Source organism: Camelus dromedarius, chromosome 16, assembly GCF_036321535.1.
Source record: "Camelus dromedarius isolate mCamDro1 chromosome 16, mCamDro1.pat, whole genome shotgun sequence".
Taxonomy (NCBI): domain Eukaryota; kingdom Metazoa; phylum Chordata; class Mammalia; order Artiodactyla; family Camelidae; genus Camelus; species Camelus dromedarius.
In genome coordinates, this window is record NC_087451.1 from 31,766,802 (window position 1) to 31,786,802 (window position 20,001).

Consider the following 20,001-nt stretch of genomic DNA (forward strand, 5'->3'; position numbering starts at 1 on the left):
GCGGCTGAGATGCCCGTTGTCTGAGCCTTGTATGGCGAAACTTCTCTTACTTGAGCAAAGCAAGGTTTGGAGATTGTGACAAACTGGTATCTTTCTGCTCCAGCCCGGTTGTAGCAGTCAGCCGACTGCGGCTAGGGCTGTTGTAACAAAGTGCCACAAACTAGGTGGTGTAAACAACAGACAGAGTCCAAGATCAAGGTGTTGGCAGGGTTGGTCCCTTCTGAGGCTGAGAGGGAGAATCCGTGCCAGGGCTCTCCCCTAGCTCCTGGGGGCCCGCTGATAATACTGGGCGATCCCTGCAGCTCTCTGCCTTGGTCTTCACATGGTGTTCCCCTGTGTGCATGTCTGGGTCCAAATTTCCCCTTGTTGTAAGGACACCAGTTATACTGGGTTAGGGCTCACCCTAATGACCTCATCTTAACTAATTATGTCTGCAACAGTCCTACTTCCAAATAAGGTCACAATTTGAGCTACTGGAGGTTAGGATTTTAACATATGAATTTAGAGGGGGTGTCAGCCGAGGGAGGCTGATGTGGGGTTCTAGGAGGTGAGCGGCCCAAACGAAAAAATGCACGAGGAGTTGCCATACTGCTGGACAGACTTCAGCTGGAGACACCATGGGGTTAACAACAATTTATTGCCACAGGGAGGTGCTGATGGCCTTATGGAAGAAATTACGGCCTGAGCAACAATATACTCCATTGCCAACCTCCCTTCAGGCCCAAGAGGTGGCCTTTGCTGATTTCCTCCCAGACCAGGAGGAAGGCCAAGGTGTTCGGGACGTGGGGCACCCCAATGACCGGAGGCCACATGTTGAGCTGACTATTCACTGGTCCCCCATGAATAAACAGCGAGTGCTGGCACTAGTAGACACAGGAGCTGAAATTACATTGATGCATGGAAATCCGGAGCGTTTTCAGGGACCATGGGTTGATATAGAAGGATATGGAAACAAGCAAATGTGTGTTAAACGAGTGACTCTGATTTTGGGCATTGGCCATCTGCCCCCTGCTGCATATGAAGTGCATATATCCCCAGTAGCTGCATACATTTTGGGGATAGACATTTTGCAAGGATTGCAAATACAGACGACTCAAGGGGAATTTCGCCTGAGAGTCCGTGTGGTGAAAACAGTTATACGGGGGCATCCTCATCATGCACCTTTGGTTTTGCCACAGGCCACACGAGTGGTGAATGTCCGGCAATATCGATTGCCCGGAGGCCATGAGGAAATAGGACAGACTATTCTGAAGCTTGAGGAAGCTGGTATAATTCGGGCTACGCATAGCCCATATAACTCTCCAGTATGGCCGGTGCGGAAGCCAGACGGCTCCTGGATGATGACAGTGGACTATCGGGAACTGAATAAAGTCACTCCCCCCATGCATGCAGCTGTGCCGAATATAACAGATTTGATGGACCGACTGTCCCATGAACTGGGTACTTGTCACTATGTGGTTGACCTGGCTAATGCATTCTTCTCGATAGACATAGCCCCTGAGAGCCAAGAACAGTTTGCCTTCACCTGGGGAGGCAGACAATGGACATTTGTTGTGTTGCCGCAGGGATAGCTGCACAGCCCCACACTGTGTCATGGCCTAGTGGCCCAGGACCTGGCTACGTGGAGCAAACCGGATACCGTTCGCTTGTTCCATTATATTGATGACATAATGCTAACCTCTGATTCTCTTTCAGATTTGGAAGCCAGTGCCACAGCGCTGCGAGAAGCCCTGGCGGGCTGGGGGTGGGCCATGAACGAGGACAAAATGCAAGGACCTGGATATTCTGTCAAATTCTTGGGTGTTGTCTGGTCGGGTAAGACAAAAGTGCTGCCTGAAGCAGTAATAGACAAAATCCAGGCATATTCCCGTCCTGAAACAGTTAAACAGTTACAGACTTATTTGGGTCTTCTGGGATACTGGCAGGTGTTTATTCCTCTTCTTTGCACTGCAACTCCTCCACTTGCATCTGTAAATCTCTCATGTCTTGGCTAGCATGCCGTAAAACAGATAAGAACATCCAGGCCACCCTCCCGGCTGCCTCTCGGTGGGCTAATGGGACATTATTTTCTAACAGCTCCAACGCCCTCCGAACGTCATCTGGCTGGGGTGCCACTGTGTCCCAATCCTCAGGTTGAGCCCACGTCAGCAAATAGGCTGCCACCGGGTACCACACAGAGGTAGGGGGCCACTTTGCTTCCACCAGAGCATCCCCGTCAGGGGCAGGGGGTTCAGAAGGGGCACTCACCTCATCCTGCCGACTACGCCAAGTGTCAGCCGAGGGAGGCTGATGTGGGGTTCTAGGAGGTGAGTGGCCCAAACGAAAAAATGCACGAGGAGTTGCCATACTGCCCAACAGACCCAGGAATGGGCCAAGGAAAATGATATTAACTGGATATTGCATGTGCCTTACCGTCCTCAAGCAGCAGGAATGATTGAACGGTACAATGGCCTATTAAAGGACAAACTGAGGGATCTCAAACCACAAGGGCGAGGCTGGAACAGTGTCTTGCCGCAGGCGGTACGTCTTTTGAATGAACAACCTCGCCGTACAGGTATGAGCCCACTGGAAAGGTTATTGCAAGGGACTATTCGGAGGCTCAGAGTTGGGCCTGTACAGGATGCCTCCGATGTCTCAATAGTGGGGCATGCGTTAATATTACGCGCCCCCAGGGTGTTGAACTCAGGAAAACAGGACACCTGGACATGGAAGAATCAGGTCCAGACTGAAGGCCCCTGGCTAGCCCTTTTGGAACCATGGGGCGATGGGCTAGAGAAAGCCCTGCAGGTAACCCCACGAGTGGGGGAATGGCCTTTTGATGTGCAGGTTACTCTAGGGAAAACAGGAGTGTCCCTACTTAAAGGAGCAGAAGCCCTACGGCTTTGGGCAATTCCACTGATAGCTCCTGAAGCTCTCCCAGAGTGTAACCAACCTAGTGTGGGCGGGTTGGTGTGGTACCACCGCCCAGGGCGAACGGCCCTTCCTGTCACTGTCCTCTCACAGGATGAGAAAGTGGCTTGCATCCTCCCAGAAGGGAGAGATTTGCCAATCATGGTGTCCACCTCTGCTCTGTCCCTCCGTCCAGGGTAACAGCAAATACCATGTTCTCCTGGGCACACACATTCGCGCGAGTCCACAACGTCTCTCACTGTTGGGTCTGTACTGAACTTCCTGTAGATGCAGGAGATGGACTGCCGTGGCACCTCCACCCCGCGTCCAGAGCTAATTGGAGCACCTTGATTCGATGGAATGCCAACAGGACAGCGAGATCGCCCTGGGACTTGCGGCGGCAGACTATTGAAGAAATACTCCAACATGAGCGGGGCAATGCCCCCCCCCCCAATTGGAAGGACTGTATGGAATGGGTGGGGATGGATGAATAGTGTTCATGTGAAAGTGAGGAACTTAAGCCCCCTCTGTATTGAGCAGCGGTTTGAACACGAGGCTCCAAACCGCACAGTGGGGTGGCTCCCAGTAGAGCTGTGTGCCAAAATTACTTATAATGTAAATGCCTCCACCTGGTGGGATGGACGACCTCTAATTGGCACAAAGCCCACTGATTTCCTGCCACCAGGGTATCTGTGGGTATGTGGCATCCACGGATGGTCTTATCTCCCAGCTAAATGGACAGGGCGCTGTACTTGGGGTAGAGCTTAGTTGCCCGGACATATCCGGCCCACTTTGGCAGAGCGCCCCACAAATTGGGACCCACTGCACACCCAGTGGCACCGCGGGAAGCGTGCAGCTTGGTGGTTTTATCCCATGGCCCTGTTCCTGCCTGGTGCTGGGACCATCAGTGTTGAATTGCAGGTAGAAGCTTTAGCTCAGCACATATCAGCTGTACTGAATGTTACTAGAAGAGTTATAGAGGAATTGTTAGACGAGACTACCCAGATGCGAAAGGTAGTCTTACAAAATAGAATGGCATTAGATATTCTCACTGCAAGCCAGGGTGGCACATGTGCTATGTTACATATTGAATGTTGTATCTATATACCAGATCACCAGAAGGAAGTAGCTAAGGCACTGCATGAAATAGATCAGGAATTGGATCGCATAGATCATGTAACTCAAGACACCCTGAAGAATTGGTGGTCATCCTTGACATCCTCCTGGAGATGGAGCCTAACTGTCCTGGCTATTGTTGCTGTCTGTGTATTGGTAGGATGCTGTACTCTGTATTGTTGTTGTGGTCTTTGGGCACAACGCTCCGCCCTGTGGGCTAGGGTTCCCACGACCTAGGGGGTGAAATGTGAGCTGGTGTTGAGATGAGTTAAGGCCGTGGGACCCAAGGCCACGATCGGAGCATTGAGATGAGTTAAGGCCGTGGGACCCAAGGCCACGATCGGAGCATTGAGATGAGTTAAGGCCGTGGGACCCAAGGCCACGATCGGAGCATTGAGATGAGTTAAGGCCGTGGGACCCAAGGCCACGATCGGAGCATTGAGATGAGTTAAGGCCGTGGGACCCAAGGCCACGATCGGAGCATTGAGATGAGTTAAGGCCGTGGGACCCAAGGCCACGATCGGAGCATTGAGATGAGTTAAGGCCGTGGGACCCAAGGCCACGATCGGAGCATGTCTGTAGGATGCAGTAAATAATTGCTCCACGCATGCGTCAATTATATAAGATGTAGAACAAAGAAAATAGAAGTACGCATGTGCTAGAGATATTCTGTAAGCCTAATGAACAAAGAAACTCAGAGCGCGCATGTGCTGACAGAAAACAGATAAAAGCAGGACAGGTGCATCATAGGGTGCACCTCCCTGTGGCAATAAAGTGTTGTTAACCCCATGGTGTCTCCGGCTGAAGTCTGTCCAGCAGTATGGCAACTCCTCATGCATTTTTTCGTTTGGGCCGCTCACCTCCTAGAACCCCACATCAGCCTCCCTCGGCTGACAGGGGGACACAAGTCAACCCATAATGCCTACCCTCTAAACTGAGCTCTGGGAGGCTGGGGCTGGGACCCTGTCCCGCCCCCAACCCGGGCGGGGGGGGGGGGGCGGTGCATTTCTCCATTTCTTGCTGCTCCCTGCCAGGCTCTGCCAACAGGGGGCACTAGAGGGTTTGCAGGGCTGGAGAAGAAAAGGTGCTTCCCAGCTGCTGGCTGTTCCCTCATCGCAGGAAGGCTGCTTTACTGGGGCTGCTGCCGGTCCTGAGCAGCAGCTAAATGCAGTTTGTAGTCTTTCCAACCCTTGCAGAACCAGGTACCTCGAGCCCCCTTCAGAGACACCAACACCAGCGAGCGTGTGTTCCCCTAGAGAGCTGGGCTTTAGTTCCCAGGGGCTTTTCCTTCAAGCTTCTATATTTTAATTATTCCGACTTCGCCCTTGGGTCCTCCAGCCCTAGGTTCAGGCACTGCTGGGACACCTTCGAATTTTTTTTTTCCCACCTTTTCAGTTACCTATTGACCTAACTTGAAAGCAACATGCCTAGCTCTAGACCGGTGTTAATTCTTTATAGCAAATTCTCTTTGTTCAGATAGCTGGACCCTTTCATACAAACCCCAAAGCAGTGACCACACCCCACCTCCTGGGACTGCCTTTTGGGAACAGGACAGGAGGGGGTTGGGGGCTACCACTGGAGAATTCTTCAAACTCTGCTCCTGTCCTGGGGCTCTGAAAGCACCCCTTCCCTCTCCAGGTCCAGCCATTCAGCCCCCTACCACCCTTTAGCTCCTACAGCCCCGGCTGCACGCAGTAGGCCTTGGCTCCAACAGAAGCCTGGGGCTTTGTACCTTCAAAGTGTCTGGTAACTTCTATGTTAGCCAGAGCTGAGAACAACTGTCAGGGAACCCATAAGCCCGCCCTGGGAATAAGAAGGCTTGCCTGCCCTCTTGGTTGAGAGATGGAAAAATGCCTCGTGGTCTTTTGAGTCGCCTCCCACACAGAGTGAGGCAAAGATATAATACCTTAAAAAGCTACCCTCTCCACCAAGTGGTTGAGAATGACCTAAATCTCACTGAAACAATCCTTTAGTGAACTGATCATAAATATGGGAGAGTTTCAGCTCCAGGAGGCGGATGGACGCGTTACTGAACCAGACCCGGGTCTGCTGGCCCACGCACAGTGAAGCCAATCTCCTGACACCTGGTTGTGGTGAAGGGAACTGTAGCTTTTCTTCGGGGCACCGAGCAAGGAGTCCAGGCAACTAAGGCTCAGAAGACTCGAACTCCCCATTGGCTTTCAGGGAAAGGTTTTTAAAGACGGGGTGAGGGAGGGGGTGTGGGTGTGTGATCAGCTCGTTAACACGCTTCTGATGGGTCGGTGGTGAGGTCATCGGGAGTTTGCATTATCCGCCTTCTGGTTCCAGCAGGTCTGGGGCCTCCGTGCTTGTGGGCAGCACGCAGTTAACTTCTTCCACCTGTGAGGGTCTCAGTCTCTGCAAGCTCACGGGACATGGATCAGAATATCATCTATAGCCATTGAGGAGAAACTAAAGGTCCTTGGCTTCGTGTAATGGCAAAGTTATTATTATTTTGTCTTTTTTGTTTTTGGTGGGGGCAAGTAGTTACGTTTATTTATGTACATTGTTTGATAGATGCTAGGCACACACTCTACAGTGAGCTATACCCTCCCCCCCTTATTATTTTGTCTTGCTTGATTGGTTTCCTTTGCTTCTGCATTTTCTCACTTCTCTGATTAAATTTATTCTTTGGAACTTGGAGGAGGCTAAAATTTTTCCACAAACAAGAGGCAGGTGGAGGACACTGCGGGGGCGGTGAGGGAGGATCTGTGCCGGGAAGCACCCCACCTTACAGATGCAGGTCCCAGCCTCTGACAGGGGTGGGTGCTATTTCCCTCAACTCCAGCACTCTCCTCTCCTCCTCCTCCCCCTCCCCCTCCTCCTCCCTCCTCCCCCACAGCCCCATCCCTCCTTCTGGAACAGGGGTTTTCAAGCTGAGGACTGCAAAATCAATTTAGGGCAGAAAAATTAGCAGTTTTAAGATATAGAAAATCTCAGTGTATATCATAATAAAAATTGTCCCAAACCTAGGCTGGGGTAATTTTTTTTTTTTTTTTAGCTAATACAGTTCACAGTCTCCTTCTGGGGAAAATATAGCATTCATGATAAAATGCTTAAGCAATTTTTAGGTAAATTTTAATGGCATTAAGATTGCTCTGGGAAATTAGTTACCACACCCACCTACCCAGTTGTCTTCAGTCAGAAGCCCAATGACTTCTGGCTAAATAGAAGCTCTGACAGCTCTCTTCCTGTAAATGGTCCCTTATAAGAGGGAACATCTGAATTTCCCTTTTCCTCTGCATGCACTGTTGCAATACGACTTCTATGTGCTCATAACTAGCGTGACCGAATGGTGTCCTTTAGTAGCATATAGTGAGGGTAGGTATTGTTTCAGGAAGGGTGTTATGGTAGAGCCTCCTCCGCCAGCCACCAGCAGGCATAGCCCAGGATTGCCACGGGATGACCACGCATCCCTGAGTGGGAGAGGGGAAGCAGTTTTGTCTAATTTAGTTTCTAAGGGAGTCTGAGGGGAGTCTGTGGGAAGCAAGGACTAGTTCTGGAGTGGGTGCTGTTTCTGAGCAGAAATTAGAAACAGTGGGGATTAACTGGGGCCTGGGGGCTGTCACCAGGTGAGCGGTTGGGGACTGGGGCATGCCCAGCAAGAGATGGGAATTGCAAAGCGTGTCTAGGGGTATCATTGGTAAGAAAGCAGCATTGCTGAGAGAGAGGGGTATTGTGCCAACTTAGAACTGCTGCATGAAAAAAAAAGGGGGTGGGTATAGCTCAGTGGTAGAGCGCATGCTTAACACGCATGAGCAAGTACGAGGTCCTGGGTTCAGTTCCCAGGACTTCCATTAAAAAAATAAAATTAAAATCGTAATAAACTTTAAAAAAAAAAAAAAAAAGAACTGCTGCATAACTCTGGGAAAAACCAGGTTTCCTGCTGGCTCTGCTGCAGGTGTTGTCCGAGTCTCTCCTCCCAGCCTGATTGACTGCAGGGCCATTTTGTTTTGTTTTGTTTTTTTCCTATTTCAGTCTGGGCTGATTTTTACCCTTTCAGTCCCAAACAGGCCTTTACTCTTTCAGTTCCACTTATAATAAATATATATCTGTGGGTATTGGGTCTGGATATAAAAATGTACTTCTCACTGTGGGTCAAGGTTAAAAAAAAAAAAGGGAAAGCCACCATCTGATAAATTGCTTCACAACCTTTTTAACATCAGGACACACAGAAAATTATTTCTTCGTTCAGCACAAATGATATGTTTTCCACTCTCTAGATGAAGCTTCTAGGGAGTAAAGAGGTGATGGAAACAGGGGCCCAGTCACCCTGGACCCCGCCTGGTTGTCCTGTAGCGATGGGAGAAATATGCCAGGCTTCCCTAAACCCCTGCTTAGCAATGCTCCAGAAGGTTCGGTCTGGAGATTAGGAGCAATTGCAGCTCAGCAAAAAGTGATCATTTCTGGAAACAGGCAGAGCCTGTGTGGACTAGAGCTGTCTGCGTTCTGGGACCTGGGCCCAGATGGGACCTTTGGCCACAAATCTGGTTCAGGAATGAAATCCCCCTGAGCCCCTCAGCGTGGGTACCTGAAAGGACCCGCCCCCTCCACCGCCTGGGAGCCCCCCTAACAACCTGTTCACACGGTCAAGTGGTTTTATCAAATTTGCAGAAGTTAGACAGTTCACCCTGATTACGTGAAGCCTGCTATCTCATTCCGCCCCCACTTCCTCTTCATCACGTTTCCCTTCCTGTCAGGAGGCTTCAGGGTGGCCACAGCACTGTGTTCCTAATTGCGTATTTTAGTTCTTAAACAGGACCTCCAACATTGTATAGGCTTTAAGCCCAACAAAACCTGCCAGTTCCGAAAATGGGTCGGGGTGGGAGTGCACTGTTGCCCCATCTTCCCTCTTCTGGCCCTTACAGCAGCCGTCCTTGCACACCCACTGCTGGGTGCGTTTTCTCTGTTGTTGTTTTTTTGTTTTTTTTTTTTTTTGAAATTTATTAAAATTTAAAATGCACACAGTAAACAGTACCAAAGAGTACAATGCACACTGAGTCTCCTACCAACCCCAATTCCCAGAGCCGTGCCTCAATGGGATAAAGCCAGACACAATGTCTGGTGGGTCTTCCCCAAAATGTCATATCTAGATCTAGATCCAATTTTTTTCACAAGTATATGTTTATTTTGAATATTACTGTTACCAAGTCCAAACTTGTTTTGCTCGCCACACTGCAGGCCAATAAATCAGGAGACAAGGTGTTGAGGCAAGGAATAGCGACTTTATTCAGAAAGCCAGCAGACCAAGAAGATGGCAGACTAACATCCTGGAGAACCGTCTTCCCCAAGTCATAATTCAGGCTCCTTTTATACTAAAAAGGGGAGAGAATGTGGTTGGTTGTTGCAAACTTCTTGGTGTTGGAATCCTTTATTCTTGCAGCTGTCCACGTAGGCCAGGTCGATCAGGTCAGCGTGGTGTTCCTGCAAACCTCCAACAAGACAAATGTTATTTATCTTTACATGAATGGGGAAGAGTTATACCCTTAAAGGTCAGAGCCTTGAGAATGGGCTCTCCTGTATATTTCAGGCTCTGGGCAACAGTCTTTTACAAAAGATGCAGAACCAGCATGACTCAGCATGAGAAACAGCATAGCATTCAAGCCAAAGGAACTGATCTAATACGGAGTCAGATTTGTTCTTTTCTATTACACTACCATATTTTTATTAGTCTCATTTATGGATGCCCCTTGTGGCAGCGGCAGCAGAGAGTGCTGGGTGGTGGAAGGAAACTTTCATCACATACAGAGGTGGCGAGATTGAGTGATCATGGTGAAAATTTCTCAACATGCTCCTGCAGGCTGAGGGTGGCCTGAGGTGAAACTTCCAAGGGAATTCCAGCACCCAGACCCGACCCTGCCTGGGCCAGGAGGCGCGCTGTGGAGGGGGGAACCCTTCCCCTCCCCAGCAGTCATACCTAGCCAGGGGATGTTTGAAAAGAAGTTGCCAGGTCTCTGGTGCAAAGAAATGCACATCAGGCAGGACAGTCATGACGAGGCTACCCATGTGCTTGAGGGCCTGGCAACAGGTCCCTGCCGCCCAGAGATCCCGGTGAGTCCCCTCACTCTACTGCCTATTTTTTATGCAAATGGAAGAATACATATATATTTAATTGCAGTTTAGTTGATTTACAATGTTCTGTTAGTTTCTGGTGTGCAGCATAGTGATTCAGACACATATATTCTTTTCCATACTCTTTTTCATTATAGGTTATAACCAGGTATTGAATGTAGTTCTCTGTACTATACATTAGGATCTTGTTGTTTGTATCTGATAATCCCAAGCTCCTAATTTATCCCTCCCCAACCGTTTTCCCCTTTGGTAACTATAAGTTTGTTTTCTATATCTGTGAGTCTGTTTGTTTTGTAAATAAATTCATTTGTATTTTTTTAAGATTACACATATAACTGATATCATATGGTATTTTTCTTTCTGACTTACTTCATTTAGTGTAGTAACTTCTAGGTCCATCCATGTTGCTGCAAATGGCATTATTTCACTATTTTTTATGGCTGAGTAGTATTCCATTGTATATGTATGTGTGTGTGTGTGTGTGTGTGTATACACAACTTCTTTATCCAATCATCTGTCAATGAACATTTAGGTTGCTTCCACCTCTTGGCTATTGTAAAATTGTAATAGTGCTGCTATGAACATTGGAGTGCATGTATCTTTTCAAATTATAGTTTTCTCCAGATATATGCCCAGGAATGGGATTGCTGGATCATATGGTAACTCTATTTTTAGTTTCTAAAGGAATCTCTGTGCCCTTTACAAACGGAAGTGTACTTATACAACATTCTGCACTAACAAACCTTAGCAATCTTTCCATATCAGCATATAGAATTTGACTTCTTTTCAACCGCTGCAGAGATTGCATGTGTGGAAATTAACCTGACCCTTTGGGACAGATTTCATCATGTCCATGGGGCACTTGTCCTGCAAGGTGCAACCTGGTTTTTGCACAAGACCCCACAGAAGGCTGTTACCTTACCTGTTTTCTAGTTTTAGATCCTTCACCTAGGAAGTCTCACTCAAAAGGAAAATCAAGCAGGTGGATTCTCAAGGTTGGCCACCAAGTGTCAGGAAATCAGCTGTCTGCTTAAAATCAAACTCTGATCCCTTAAGATTAAGCATACACCATTACAGCCACATAAGGCATGAGACCGTTCCCCCTCCCATTCCCCCATAAAGATCCACCTCGGAGGTTGGGGGTAGTTTATATAACTACAGCGACCTAGTGGGGGCTACCCAGTGCTGGGTCACAATGAGTCAGCCCTATTTTGTAAGCTGTCGGTCTAGCATTGTGCCTGGTTCCATTTAGTTATTCGGAGTTTTGCTTAAATCTTCTGGCTGGACTGCGAAGCCAAAACATTCTAGAGGAAGCAGCGCCACCGCTAGGCTAGCTACGGTGGAGGCAGCGGTGAGGCGCGGGCGCAGGGCCCAGAATCTCCCCCCGCGGAGATTCTCCCCGCCCACCTCGGGGCTTTGGGTCTGATTTCTTGTAAGCGACGGCAGGTTTTTTTTTGTTGTTGTTTTGTTTTGTTTTTTCTTCTGACTCTTCCCTGCCAATCAGCCAGCCCACTACGTCCTGGAACAGAAACGAGATCTCGCATTCATCTATATGGGTCAGCGATTACTCAAGTGGGGTGGAGAAAAGAGATACAATAAGCGCTCTCTAAACGGTAGGGGATTGAATGAAGATGTCCCAGTAAGCGTTCAGTGCTCCATAAACCAGGTTTAGGTTACGGTCCCCATTGGTTAGGTTACATACGCCAGTAGGTATGAGCTCTTGCGTCCAGGGCCTTTATTGATTAATTCGCCTGTGACGCGCCCAACTATTTATTCCGGTCCCTGCGAGTACCGGGTGGAGAGGGGTGGGGAGTGCGTAGGCCGATTAGTTATGCAATAAGTGAAGTCCAGCCAGGCCTAAGGTCTGGAACACTACAAGTTCCAGAATGCATCCTTTCATTAGCGTAGGGAAAGGTCGAGGTTGAGGGAGCATTGCCTTCTGGGAATTGTAGTCTTGAACTTGTTTGTGATGCAGGAGAAACCGGGGGGAAGGGGAGAGGGAGTAAACTATTAGCACGTGACGTCCGGGATCAGGTGGTTGGGCCAGCCTCCTCGCGAGAGGTGTGATTGGCTGACTCTAATACGAACGACGCCACAAGGGGCGGGACGAAGAGGGGAGCAAGCGCACTGCGTTCCGAGTCTCGGGACCCTTTTCCGAGAGACTATGGCGCTCAACAAGAACCACTCGGAGGGCGGCGGAGTGATCGTCAACAACACCGAGAGGTGAAAACAATGCAGGAGGATCCTGGAGGACCGAAGGGCTGGCGTCGAGCGTGTGGGCGGTGGGCAGTGGGTGGTGAGAAATAAACCAGTGAAGAAGAGAAACTGATAGGGGTAAGGGGTGGGGGGGTAACGGCTGGGGGCGGGGCTGGAGGAAGGTGGGTGGGTCGTGAGGGAGGGGCCGGGATGTTGTGATCAGCCAGGGAATGGGGTGGGGCCGCTGGATGGGGCCGAGATTTGGAGAGACAGGTGGGGTCTGCGGGTAGTTTTTGAGCTCCTTTCCGAGAGTAGGTGACTTTAAGAAATGGGAAGAGCCTTAGGCAAAAATGATGGCCATTTATGGGTTTTTACTATGTTACTATATGTCAGGGACTGTACTTCGTCTTTTTCAATACGTAAATCCTGTGTGGAAGATACTATTCACATGTTCCACGTAGAAAAACTGAGGCACAGAGAGGTTAAGTAACTTGCGTGAGATCACAGAGCTGTAAGTAACAGAGATGGGATTCCAGGATAGGAGTCTTGTTTCCAAATTCAGTAGGCTTAACTGCCAGTATATAGCCTTCCCATATATTCCAGAACAGCTCAGTTTTCAGATGAGGAACTGAGGCCCAGAGGTGAAATTGCACAGTTAACGTTTGTCAAGTATGTAACACATTTCCTGTAAGGTGTAAAGGTCTGTCTTTACCTCTTTCCCTTGAATTCCTGTTGGTTTGGTTCACTCCCTAGAGCAGAGGTCTCCCAACTTCCAAGTTCTTCCTACCCGTCAGTTCTGTCTCTCCTCCTACAACTGGGCTCCTTGGACGACTTCTCTTGCTCCTCGGGCACTGAGAATCGGACCAGCCAGCCCTGGTTGAGCGATGCTGAGCCTAAAGCACTTCTTGAAGGCAGAAGGAACATCGCAGGAAGTGAATCCCCAGAGAAGACCCTGTGGGATCAGAGCTTAGTAGCTGATTAAGACAGTGCTCAGCCCAGGGCTGTCACCCGGGAATTCTTGATGAGTCAGAGAACACTCAGGGAGCCCCAGACCTCAGAATGCTGACTTTTCCTCCGTCGTACCTGCTCAGGGTCTGTAAGGCCCAGCCTGTTCCCGATAATGACCTCTTTTCTCTGAGCTTGTCTTCTCTTTTCTGGTACTGGTCCTCCTTCCCACTTACCACTCCCCAGTGAAGGAAGTTGTGATATCTGGGAGGAGAAAGAAGACAAATGCAACCATATGAACTTGGACCTTTTCTTGTAATCAGAGACACCGGACATTGCTCCTGACGTGTAGTCTCTGTGTGCAAGCCAGTCCAGGCCCCGACGAACCCTTTTGACGCTGTTTGGTAGTATCTCCTGGGACTGTTTCTTTTTCTCTCAGTGGGACTTTTCTGGGGCAAGACTGTATCTGTCCTGCTGGGCCTCCTGTGGCTTGGCTTAGGGCTTAGGGCTCAGTGCTGCTACATAATGGTGTGCCTTGTTTTAGAAAATGCTTCAGCCTCATTTCTGAAATAACTGTGTAAACAGTGATTGAAGTTTCCTTTCAGTACTTAAAATTTGATTTGTGAAATAGTTAACCTTATTCCCCAAGTCCTGAAGCCCTCTGAGAGTGATGAAAGCTGTGGACTCTCCCAGGAAGATGCCGGTACACAGTCATCTCAAGGGCTCATGGACTGACAACCCCCCCCCCCCAGACCTAGCTTAAGAACCCCAGGTTTAAAGGAACCCGGAAGTGAGTCCTTTTGTAATGTGTAGAGTCATGTCTTAAAATGTTCATTTTATGAGATTTAAAAAAACCAACCAACCAAAACCACACCTCTGGAAAAGGACCTGGAAGAAAATGGAAGGGTTAACCCGGATAATCTAAACTGATTCAGGGGATTATGGCATCCCCCGGGCCCTGCAGCTCTTCTCCTGCGCTGGTCACTTAGGGGCTGTGTGGGTGGGGTTTGGGGAAATTCTATAGAACCCCAACGTGCTAGTCGCTTCCGTGGCTTCCTTAACAGTTTCCTCCCAGCAGTGGTGAAACAGACAACATGCTGGCAGCTACTAATAAGCAGCTGTTCAGTGGGAGGATCCAGTCCCTGGAGGTGACAGGTCGTGACTCCAGCTGTCTCATCAGGGCCTTTCCTCTTTTTTCGTCACAGCATTCTAATGTCCTATGACCATGTAGAACTTACATTCAATGACATGAGAAACGTGCCGGAGGCCTTCAAAGGGACCAAGAAGGGCACCGTCTACCTTACCCCGTACCGGGTGAGTTGTGCAGCGCGATGGGGTTTTGGAGGCTCGTGGCTCCTGGAGGTTGATGAGAGTCTTAGGTCAGCCTCAGCCTCATGAGTCCAGTGGCCCCTGAACCCCAGTGAAAGTTAGCGTGGTTTTCTGTCACATGCTCCTAGTTCTAGGACCACCTGGCTCTTTGCATGGCTGAATTGACCACTGGGCAGTGAATCCGTGCAAATTCCAGAGCTGCTGCTGCAGAATCTCTGTGGAGAGTTGGATGCAGCTGTGGAGATGCAGACCTGGGCTTGGAGGGGAGAGATGGCTTTTCTTTTGATTTCTGAAGTAGCCCACGAGGCCTTTGTGCACATCCAGGGTGATAAATGTGGTAAACAGGATACAAGAGCATGGCCACCGTCTCCGGACTGGGCAGAGAGCCCGGCAGAACCCTGCAGATCGAGAAGTGCCAGACTGCAGGATGGGCCTTGCCTGAGAGTTACCCAGGCAGGCTGAAAGATTTCCAGAGAAATACAAATGGATATTCTTGGATAAGATGGCTGCATGTGGCTGCCCAAGAGCTAGACTTAAAGATGGTTGGAGGAAGAGGAGCACAGGCCTTAGTGGAGACGGGAGTCTCACAGCCCGAGCTCTGGGGGTTCTAGTTGGCATCTTCAGTCACAGATCGAAGTCGTGGGTGTAAAATAGAGGGTTCACCATTCTAGGGCTGGGAGACTTGCTGGTGTTTGGGCCGTGAGCCCGCAGGAAGGTTAGGACAGCCACTGCTCCCCGGATCTGAGGCCCCCTGCCATTCCCTTCTCTCAGTTCTCTGAAGCTCGGGCTGGACACCCCCTTCCGGAGTGCTTCCCCGCCTCTGCCCTCGCCCCCCAGGCCCCTTCACTTCTGCTCCACATCCTCCACCTCCTCACCACCCCTCAGATGACAGAGCTCACACATGCTCTCTGTGAGCCACACGTTTTTCTTGTGAATTCACACATCTGGCCTCTCCAGCTCGGCTGCTCGTACTCTACAAAGCATTCTGGCCTGGTGCCGAGAGTGCCCAGCCCGGTCCTGGGAGTGGACTCATCACACACCGGAAGTGATGGCTGAGCGGGCCCTGGTGCGGGGGTTGATGGCTCTCGTCCTCGCTCCCTGCAGGTCATCTTCCTGTCCAAGGGGAAGGACGCCATGCAGTCCTTCATGATGCCATTTTACCTGATGAAGGACTGTGAGATCAAGCAGCCTGTGTTTGGGGCAAACTACATCAAGGGAACAGTGAAGGCCGAAGCAGGAGGTGGGTGACGGGGGTTTGGGGACACGGACGGGCTTCCAGAGAGGTGTGCTGGGGGGCCTCTGACTGCTGCCCTGGAGATGTCCTCTTTGGATCCTTACCACCCTAGCCTTGTCCTCTTCCTGGCTCTGGATTAGCTTCTGAGACCAACACTTGGGCTGCCAGCCATGCAGGCCAGCTGACTCATGTTGCTGAGTGTGTCCGCTCCTGCGAAGCTGCTTTATTGGGGGTGGGAGGCCTGAGGGCACATGTGCCAGCAAGGCTGGGGGAGGCAGGACAGGCTTGTTCTGAGAAGGAAAAGCCCCCAGTTCCAAACGGTGAAGCAGGCGTGGGCCGGAGGCGGGCCGGCCTGCAGCGCTGGTGGGCGATGTGGGTGGCCGCCAGAGCAGCCCTTCTCCAGCTTCCCGGGCAGTGGGTGGGGTCTGGAGAGGACGAATTGCCATCTCTTTGGACGTAAGTCATGTTCTTCCCTGAGCTGTTGATGCACTGTTCCCTTCTCAGGTGGCTGGGAAGGCGCTGCATCGTACAAGTTGACCTTTATGGCAGGGGGCGCCATCGAATTTGGACAACGGATGCTACAGGTGGCATCTCAAGGTATCAAGGCTCTAAAAATTAGGAGCTGAGGACACATTGGATGTGTGTGGTGGTTCATTTTTTATTTTCGGTTCGTTTTTGTTTTGTTTTTGAAGCAGCCAAGAGATGAGTCTCTGGGCCCCAGGCTGCCCAGGGCTAGGAGTTGGGGAGGAAGCCTGTAATTAGGGTCAGCCTCCTGTCCCTCAAAGGCTGGGTTTCTCCTGCGTGGAGCAGGTATAGGACATTTAGACAAAGCTGTTTAGACTCAAGGACATTTTACTGTGGCTTCAGAGAAACACACAAAACCCTCACCATTAAGCTACCATCAGGCAGCCATTTTAGGTCACCTGGGATGTGTCCAGCAGACCTCCTCAGCTCATCCCCAACCTCACCTAGCTCCATTCTTTACCCCATACCTGAGCCTCCTCCCTCCTTCCCTCCATCCATCCCCCCTTGCCTGTCCTTGATCTCCTCCACCCCGGCTCTGACCCCTCCCCTCATCCCTGACTGAGGCCAACTCAACCGTGGGTGAGCAGCGGAGTGGGTAGGGTGAGGCACGTCTGCTGTGCACGTTCCTGGGACCCTGCAGCTCTGCTTGGCAGGCAGTGGGTCCGCCCTCTTTCCAGGCCCAAGGCAGGCGACACTCATTTCTCTCTCCCCTTGTACTGTAGCCTCCCGAGGCGAAGCCCCCAACGGAGCCTATGGTTACTCTTACATGCCCAGCGGGGCCTATGTCTTCCCCCCGCCAGTCGCCAATGGAATGTACCCCTGCCCTCCTGGCTACCCCTATCCACCGCCCCCACCTGGTGAGTGTGTCCTCTGCTGCCCACCCCTCACCCCACCCCACCCCCACCCACTAACCACCCCCACCCAGGTCAGGGGGTCGAAGAGGGAAACCTGTTCTTTGACCTGCTCAGGACTGATGGAGAAGCTGGAGAGGCCTGGGAGGGAGCCCGGGCTGGGCTGCTCACTGGGTCCCTGTCACTCTCCTGCCAAGCAGAGTTCTATCCAGGACTTCCCATGATGGACGGAGCCATGGGATATGTGCAGCCTCCGCCACCACCCTACCCTGGGCCCATGGAGCCTCCGGTCAGTGGCCCTGATGTCCCCTCCACTTCTGCAGGTGAGGCTCCTGGGCTGCTTGCTAGTTCCCTGGGGGAACTAGCCCTGTCCTCCCCATGGTTATATAGGAGCCCCAAATAATGAGTGACTACTGGCCTAGGGACAATCCCAGGGGACCAGCAGCGTAGTGGCCTTGTGATGAAGAGCTAGATCCCAGCCCCCACTTTGTCCCTTAGCCACCTGTGTGCCCTGGGGCCAGGAAGGTCTCCTTCTGCACCTCAGTCTTGTCATCCACAGAATGTGCCAACAGTACCACCTGGTGGGTTTGTGGCGAAGCTCAGAAGGGGAGGTGGGTGTCAAGGGACTGGATGGGACAGTGTGGCCGCTGTAAGTGCTCAGGAAACGTTAACCACTGTTCTGTTGATGAAACCGGGTCCTCAGTGCTGGGGGGCTGGCGTCATGGGCCAAAAGCAGCTCCAGGGGCGGCTGGAGGAGGCAGGGAGGGTCAGTCTCTGGGGCTTATCCTGAGTGTGTGTGCTCTCGCAGCGGAAGCCAAGGCCGCAGAAGCAGCTGCCAGCGCCTATTACAACCCGGGCAACCCGCACAACGTCTACATGCCCACGGTGAGTGGGTGGCCACGGTGCTGGAGGGACCCCCACCGCCGCAGCTGGCTGGGGTTTAGGGGCGGGGGAGATCTTGTCTTATTTTGACCTTTCTAATGTGTTCTTTCCTTTCTCCCTTAGAACCAGCCTCCGCCACCGCCCTACTACCCCCCAGAAGATAAGAAGACCCAGTAGACCCCTCCCACCCCCTCCTCCCACCTCTCATCGCTCTTTCCTCCCCTCCCCTTGGGCTGAGTCTGGGGTGGGAGGTGATGGGAGAGCCTTGTCCTTCCTCCAGGTTTGATTATAAAACAGTTACCAGGAACTGTCATTGAAGGAGGGGAAGGGCCCCTTGACTCGGAAGCGGCGCCTCCCAGCTTCCCACGCGAGCCCAGAACCCCCAGGCGCTTCCCTCCCCCCATCTCTGGGGGCGTCCCCCTTGTTCCTGTTTGGCTTCTACACACGGAGGGACTCTCTGGCCACCTCCTCCAGCAGTCCAGCCCCCTGTTCTGGTAGCGCCTTTATCCTCAGCCTCATGAGCTCCGTCAGACCAGCCACGTGTCTTCTCCGGGGCCCCTGCCAGGCCCTACTCACATTCCCCCCACTGTAGTCTGTGCCTGGCTGTGAGAGGCCCCCTTCCTGCCGGACTGTCGGCCCACATTCCTTTCCCAGCCAGCCTCGGCCCCCGTCTCGCTCACCTTCCTTTCCCTGTCCTGTCCTGGTCATCCTGTTGCCACCACTTTTGACCTTTGGAGCTCTCCCCTGAGCTGCCGGGGCGGTGGCATCAGGGCCAGGCCCCTGCGACAGGGGAGGGAGCCCTTCTGCTTCCCTGCTAGTTTTTCTGGAATTTGTTTCCCTTTGCCTTCTTGCTTTTCCCTCTAGAAGGGGCTTCTTGGACTGGAACTGGAGAGTGCATGTCCATTTGGAGGCTGCGGGGCAGGCGGGGAACACGGCACCTGATCTCTGAGGCCTGGCCAGGGTGCTGACCGTGACCTCTCGCCAGCCCCTCAGCCTGCCCCCTTCCCTTTGAGCTTCACGCCTGGTTGGCAGTATGCTCCCTGGATACACTAAAATTTGCTCTCATTTGCTCCTGGACTGGCCTTCAAGTGAGGAGATGGTTATTTAAAGAGAATTCCCTATTTATTTGACAAAAAAAAAAATCCAGTTAATATATTAATGTGAAATAAACCCTGTTTGCACCTTGATTTGTCTGCTGAAAATGTGAACTAGTAAAAATGAAGTAACTGGACTCTGTCTGGCTCTGTGTGTGGTGATGGCGGAGGTGAGCTCTTGGGAAGGACAGCTGTCTGGCTGCTGAGGGCTGGGGAGGCTCCCAGGAGACTGTTCCCTCCTGTGTGTGAGTCCCTTGTTCTCTTGGCCCATTTGGGCCCAAGATGCTAAGGCCTCTCCTGTGTCCATTCCACGGCAGTTGCTTGGCAACTGTGCCCACCCACTTAGTCTCCTGGGGCCTGGTGCCGCCCAGCAACTGTCCTTGGTGGGAGGAGGCATTGAAGGCAGGGTCCAGGCTGGTCATGAGTTCCAGTGACCCTGGCCGCTGTGCTCCCTGCCTCACTTCATGGAGGTGGGATGGCACCTCTGAAGCCCGGCGGGGGTGGGGCTGTCCCCTGCAGTGCGTGTCCTGGTGCCACGCTCCTTGTAAACATCAGTGCCTGGGGCCAGGAGAGGGTGGGAAACAGCCACAGTCCATGCCCAGGCCTGCACCCCTGGGGGCCCTGGCCTGGAGGACGGCCCTGGGCGTGGTGAGCTCAGAAAGCCCAGCACCGAAGGGGCCGTTTTCCTGAACCTTCTGGACTAAGTGGCCCTGTTGGGAGAGGCTAGGCAGCAGCCTCCCCCACCTCTTCTTTCTGGCCAGCCCCACCCAGCAGCTCCTGGGGTTGGCTAAACCCACTCCAAGGGCACTTGAAGGGAGTACCCTCCTGACCATCCTTGGGGCAGGGACTG

The 20,001-nt window shown here is 51.7% G+C and overlaps 1 protein-coding gene across 3 annotated transcripts; it reads left to right on the top strand.

Annotated features, from left to right (window-relative positions):
* Positions 1–12,166: 12,166 nt before the first annotated feature.
* WBP2 (WW domain binding protein 2) lies at positions 12,167–19,288 on the top strand. 3 transcript variants are annotated; one of them, XM_031469108.2, is made up of 8 exons: positions 12,167–12,318; positions 14,442–14,550; positions 15,670–15,805; positions 16,304–16,396; positions 17,047–17,181; positions 17,376–17,498; positions 17,984–18,060; positions 18,181–19,288. In XM_031469108.2, the coding sequence occupies exons 1-8, from the start codon at positions 12,260–12,262 to the stop codon at positions 18,232–18,234; spliced, it is 786 nt and encodes a 261-aa protein (XP_031324968.1). In that variant the 5' UTR covers positions 12,167–12,259; the 3' UTR covers positions 18,235–19,288. The 3 variants fall into 3 exon arrangements, with proteins under 3 accessions (XP_031324968.1, XP_031324969.1, XP_064351584.1); XM_031469109.2 differs by having other exon boundaries at positions 12,289–12,429; XM_064495514.1 differs by lacking the exon at positions 12,167–12,318 and adding an exon at positions 12,582–13,640.
* Positions 19,289–20,001: the final 713 nt, after the last annotated feature.

What these genes read in the sequence shown, in the direction of transcription:
- WBP2 (XM_031469108.2), top strand. Translation starts at nt 12,260, where the DNA reads ATGGCGCTCAACAAGAACCACTCGGAGGGCGGCGGAGTGATCGTCAAC. An exon ending in GCTACAGGTGGCATCTCAAG is followed by an intron (nt 16,397 to 17,046) that starts GTATCAAGGCTC and finishes CTTGTACTGTAG; the next exon opens with CCTCCCGAGGCGAAGCCCCC. An exon ending in ACAACGTCTACATGCCCACG is followed by an intron (nt 18,061 to 18,180) that starts GTGAGTGGGTGG and finishes TTTCTCCCTTAG; the next exon opens with AACCAGCCTCCGCCACCGCC.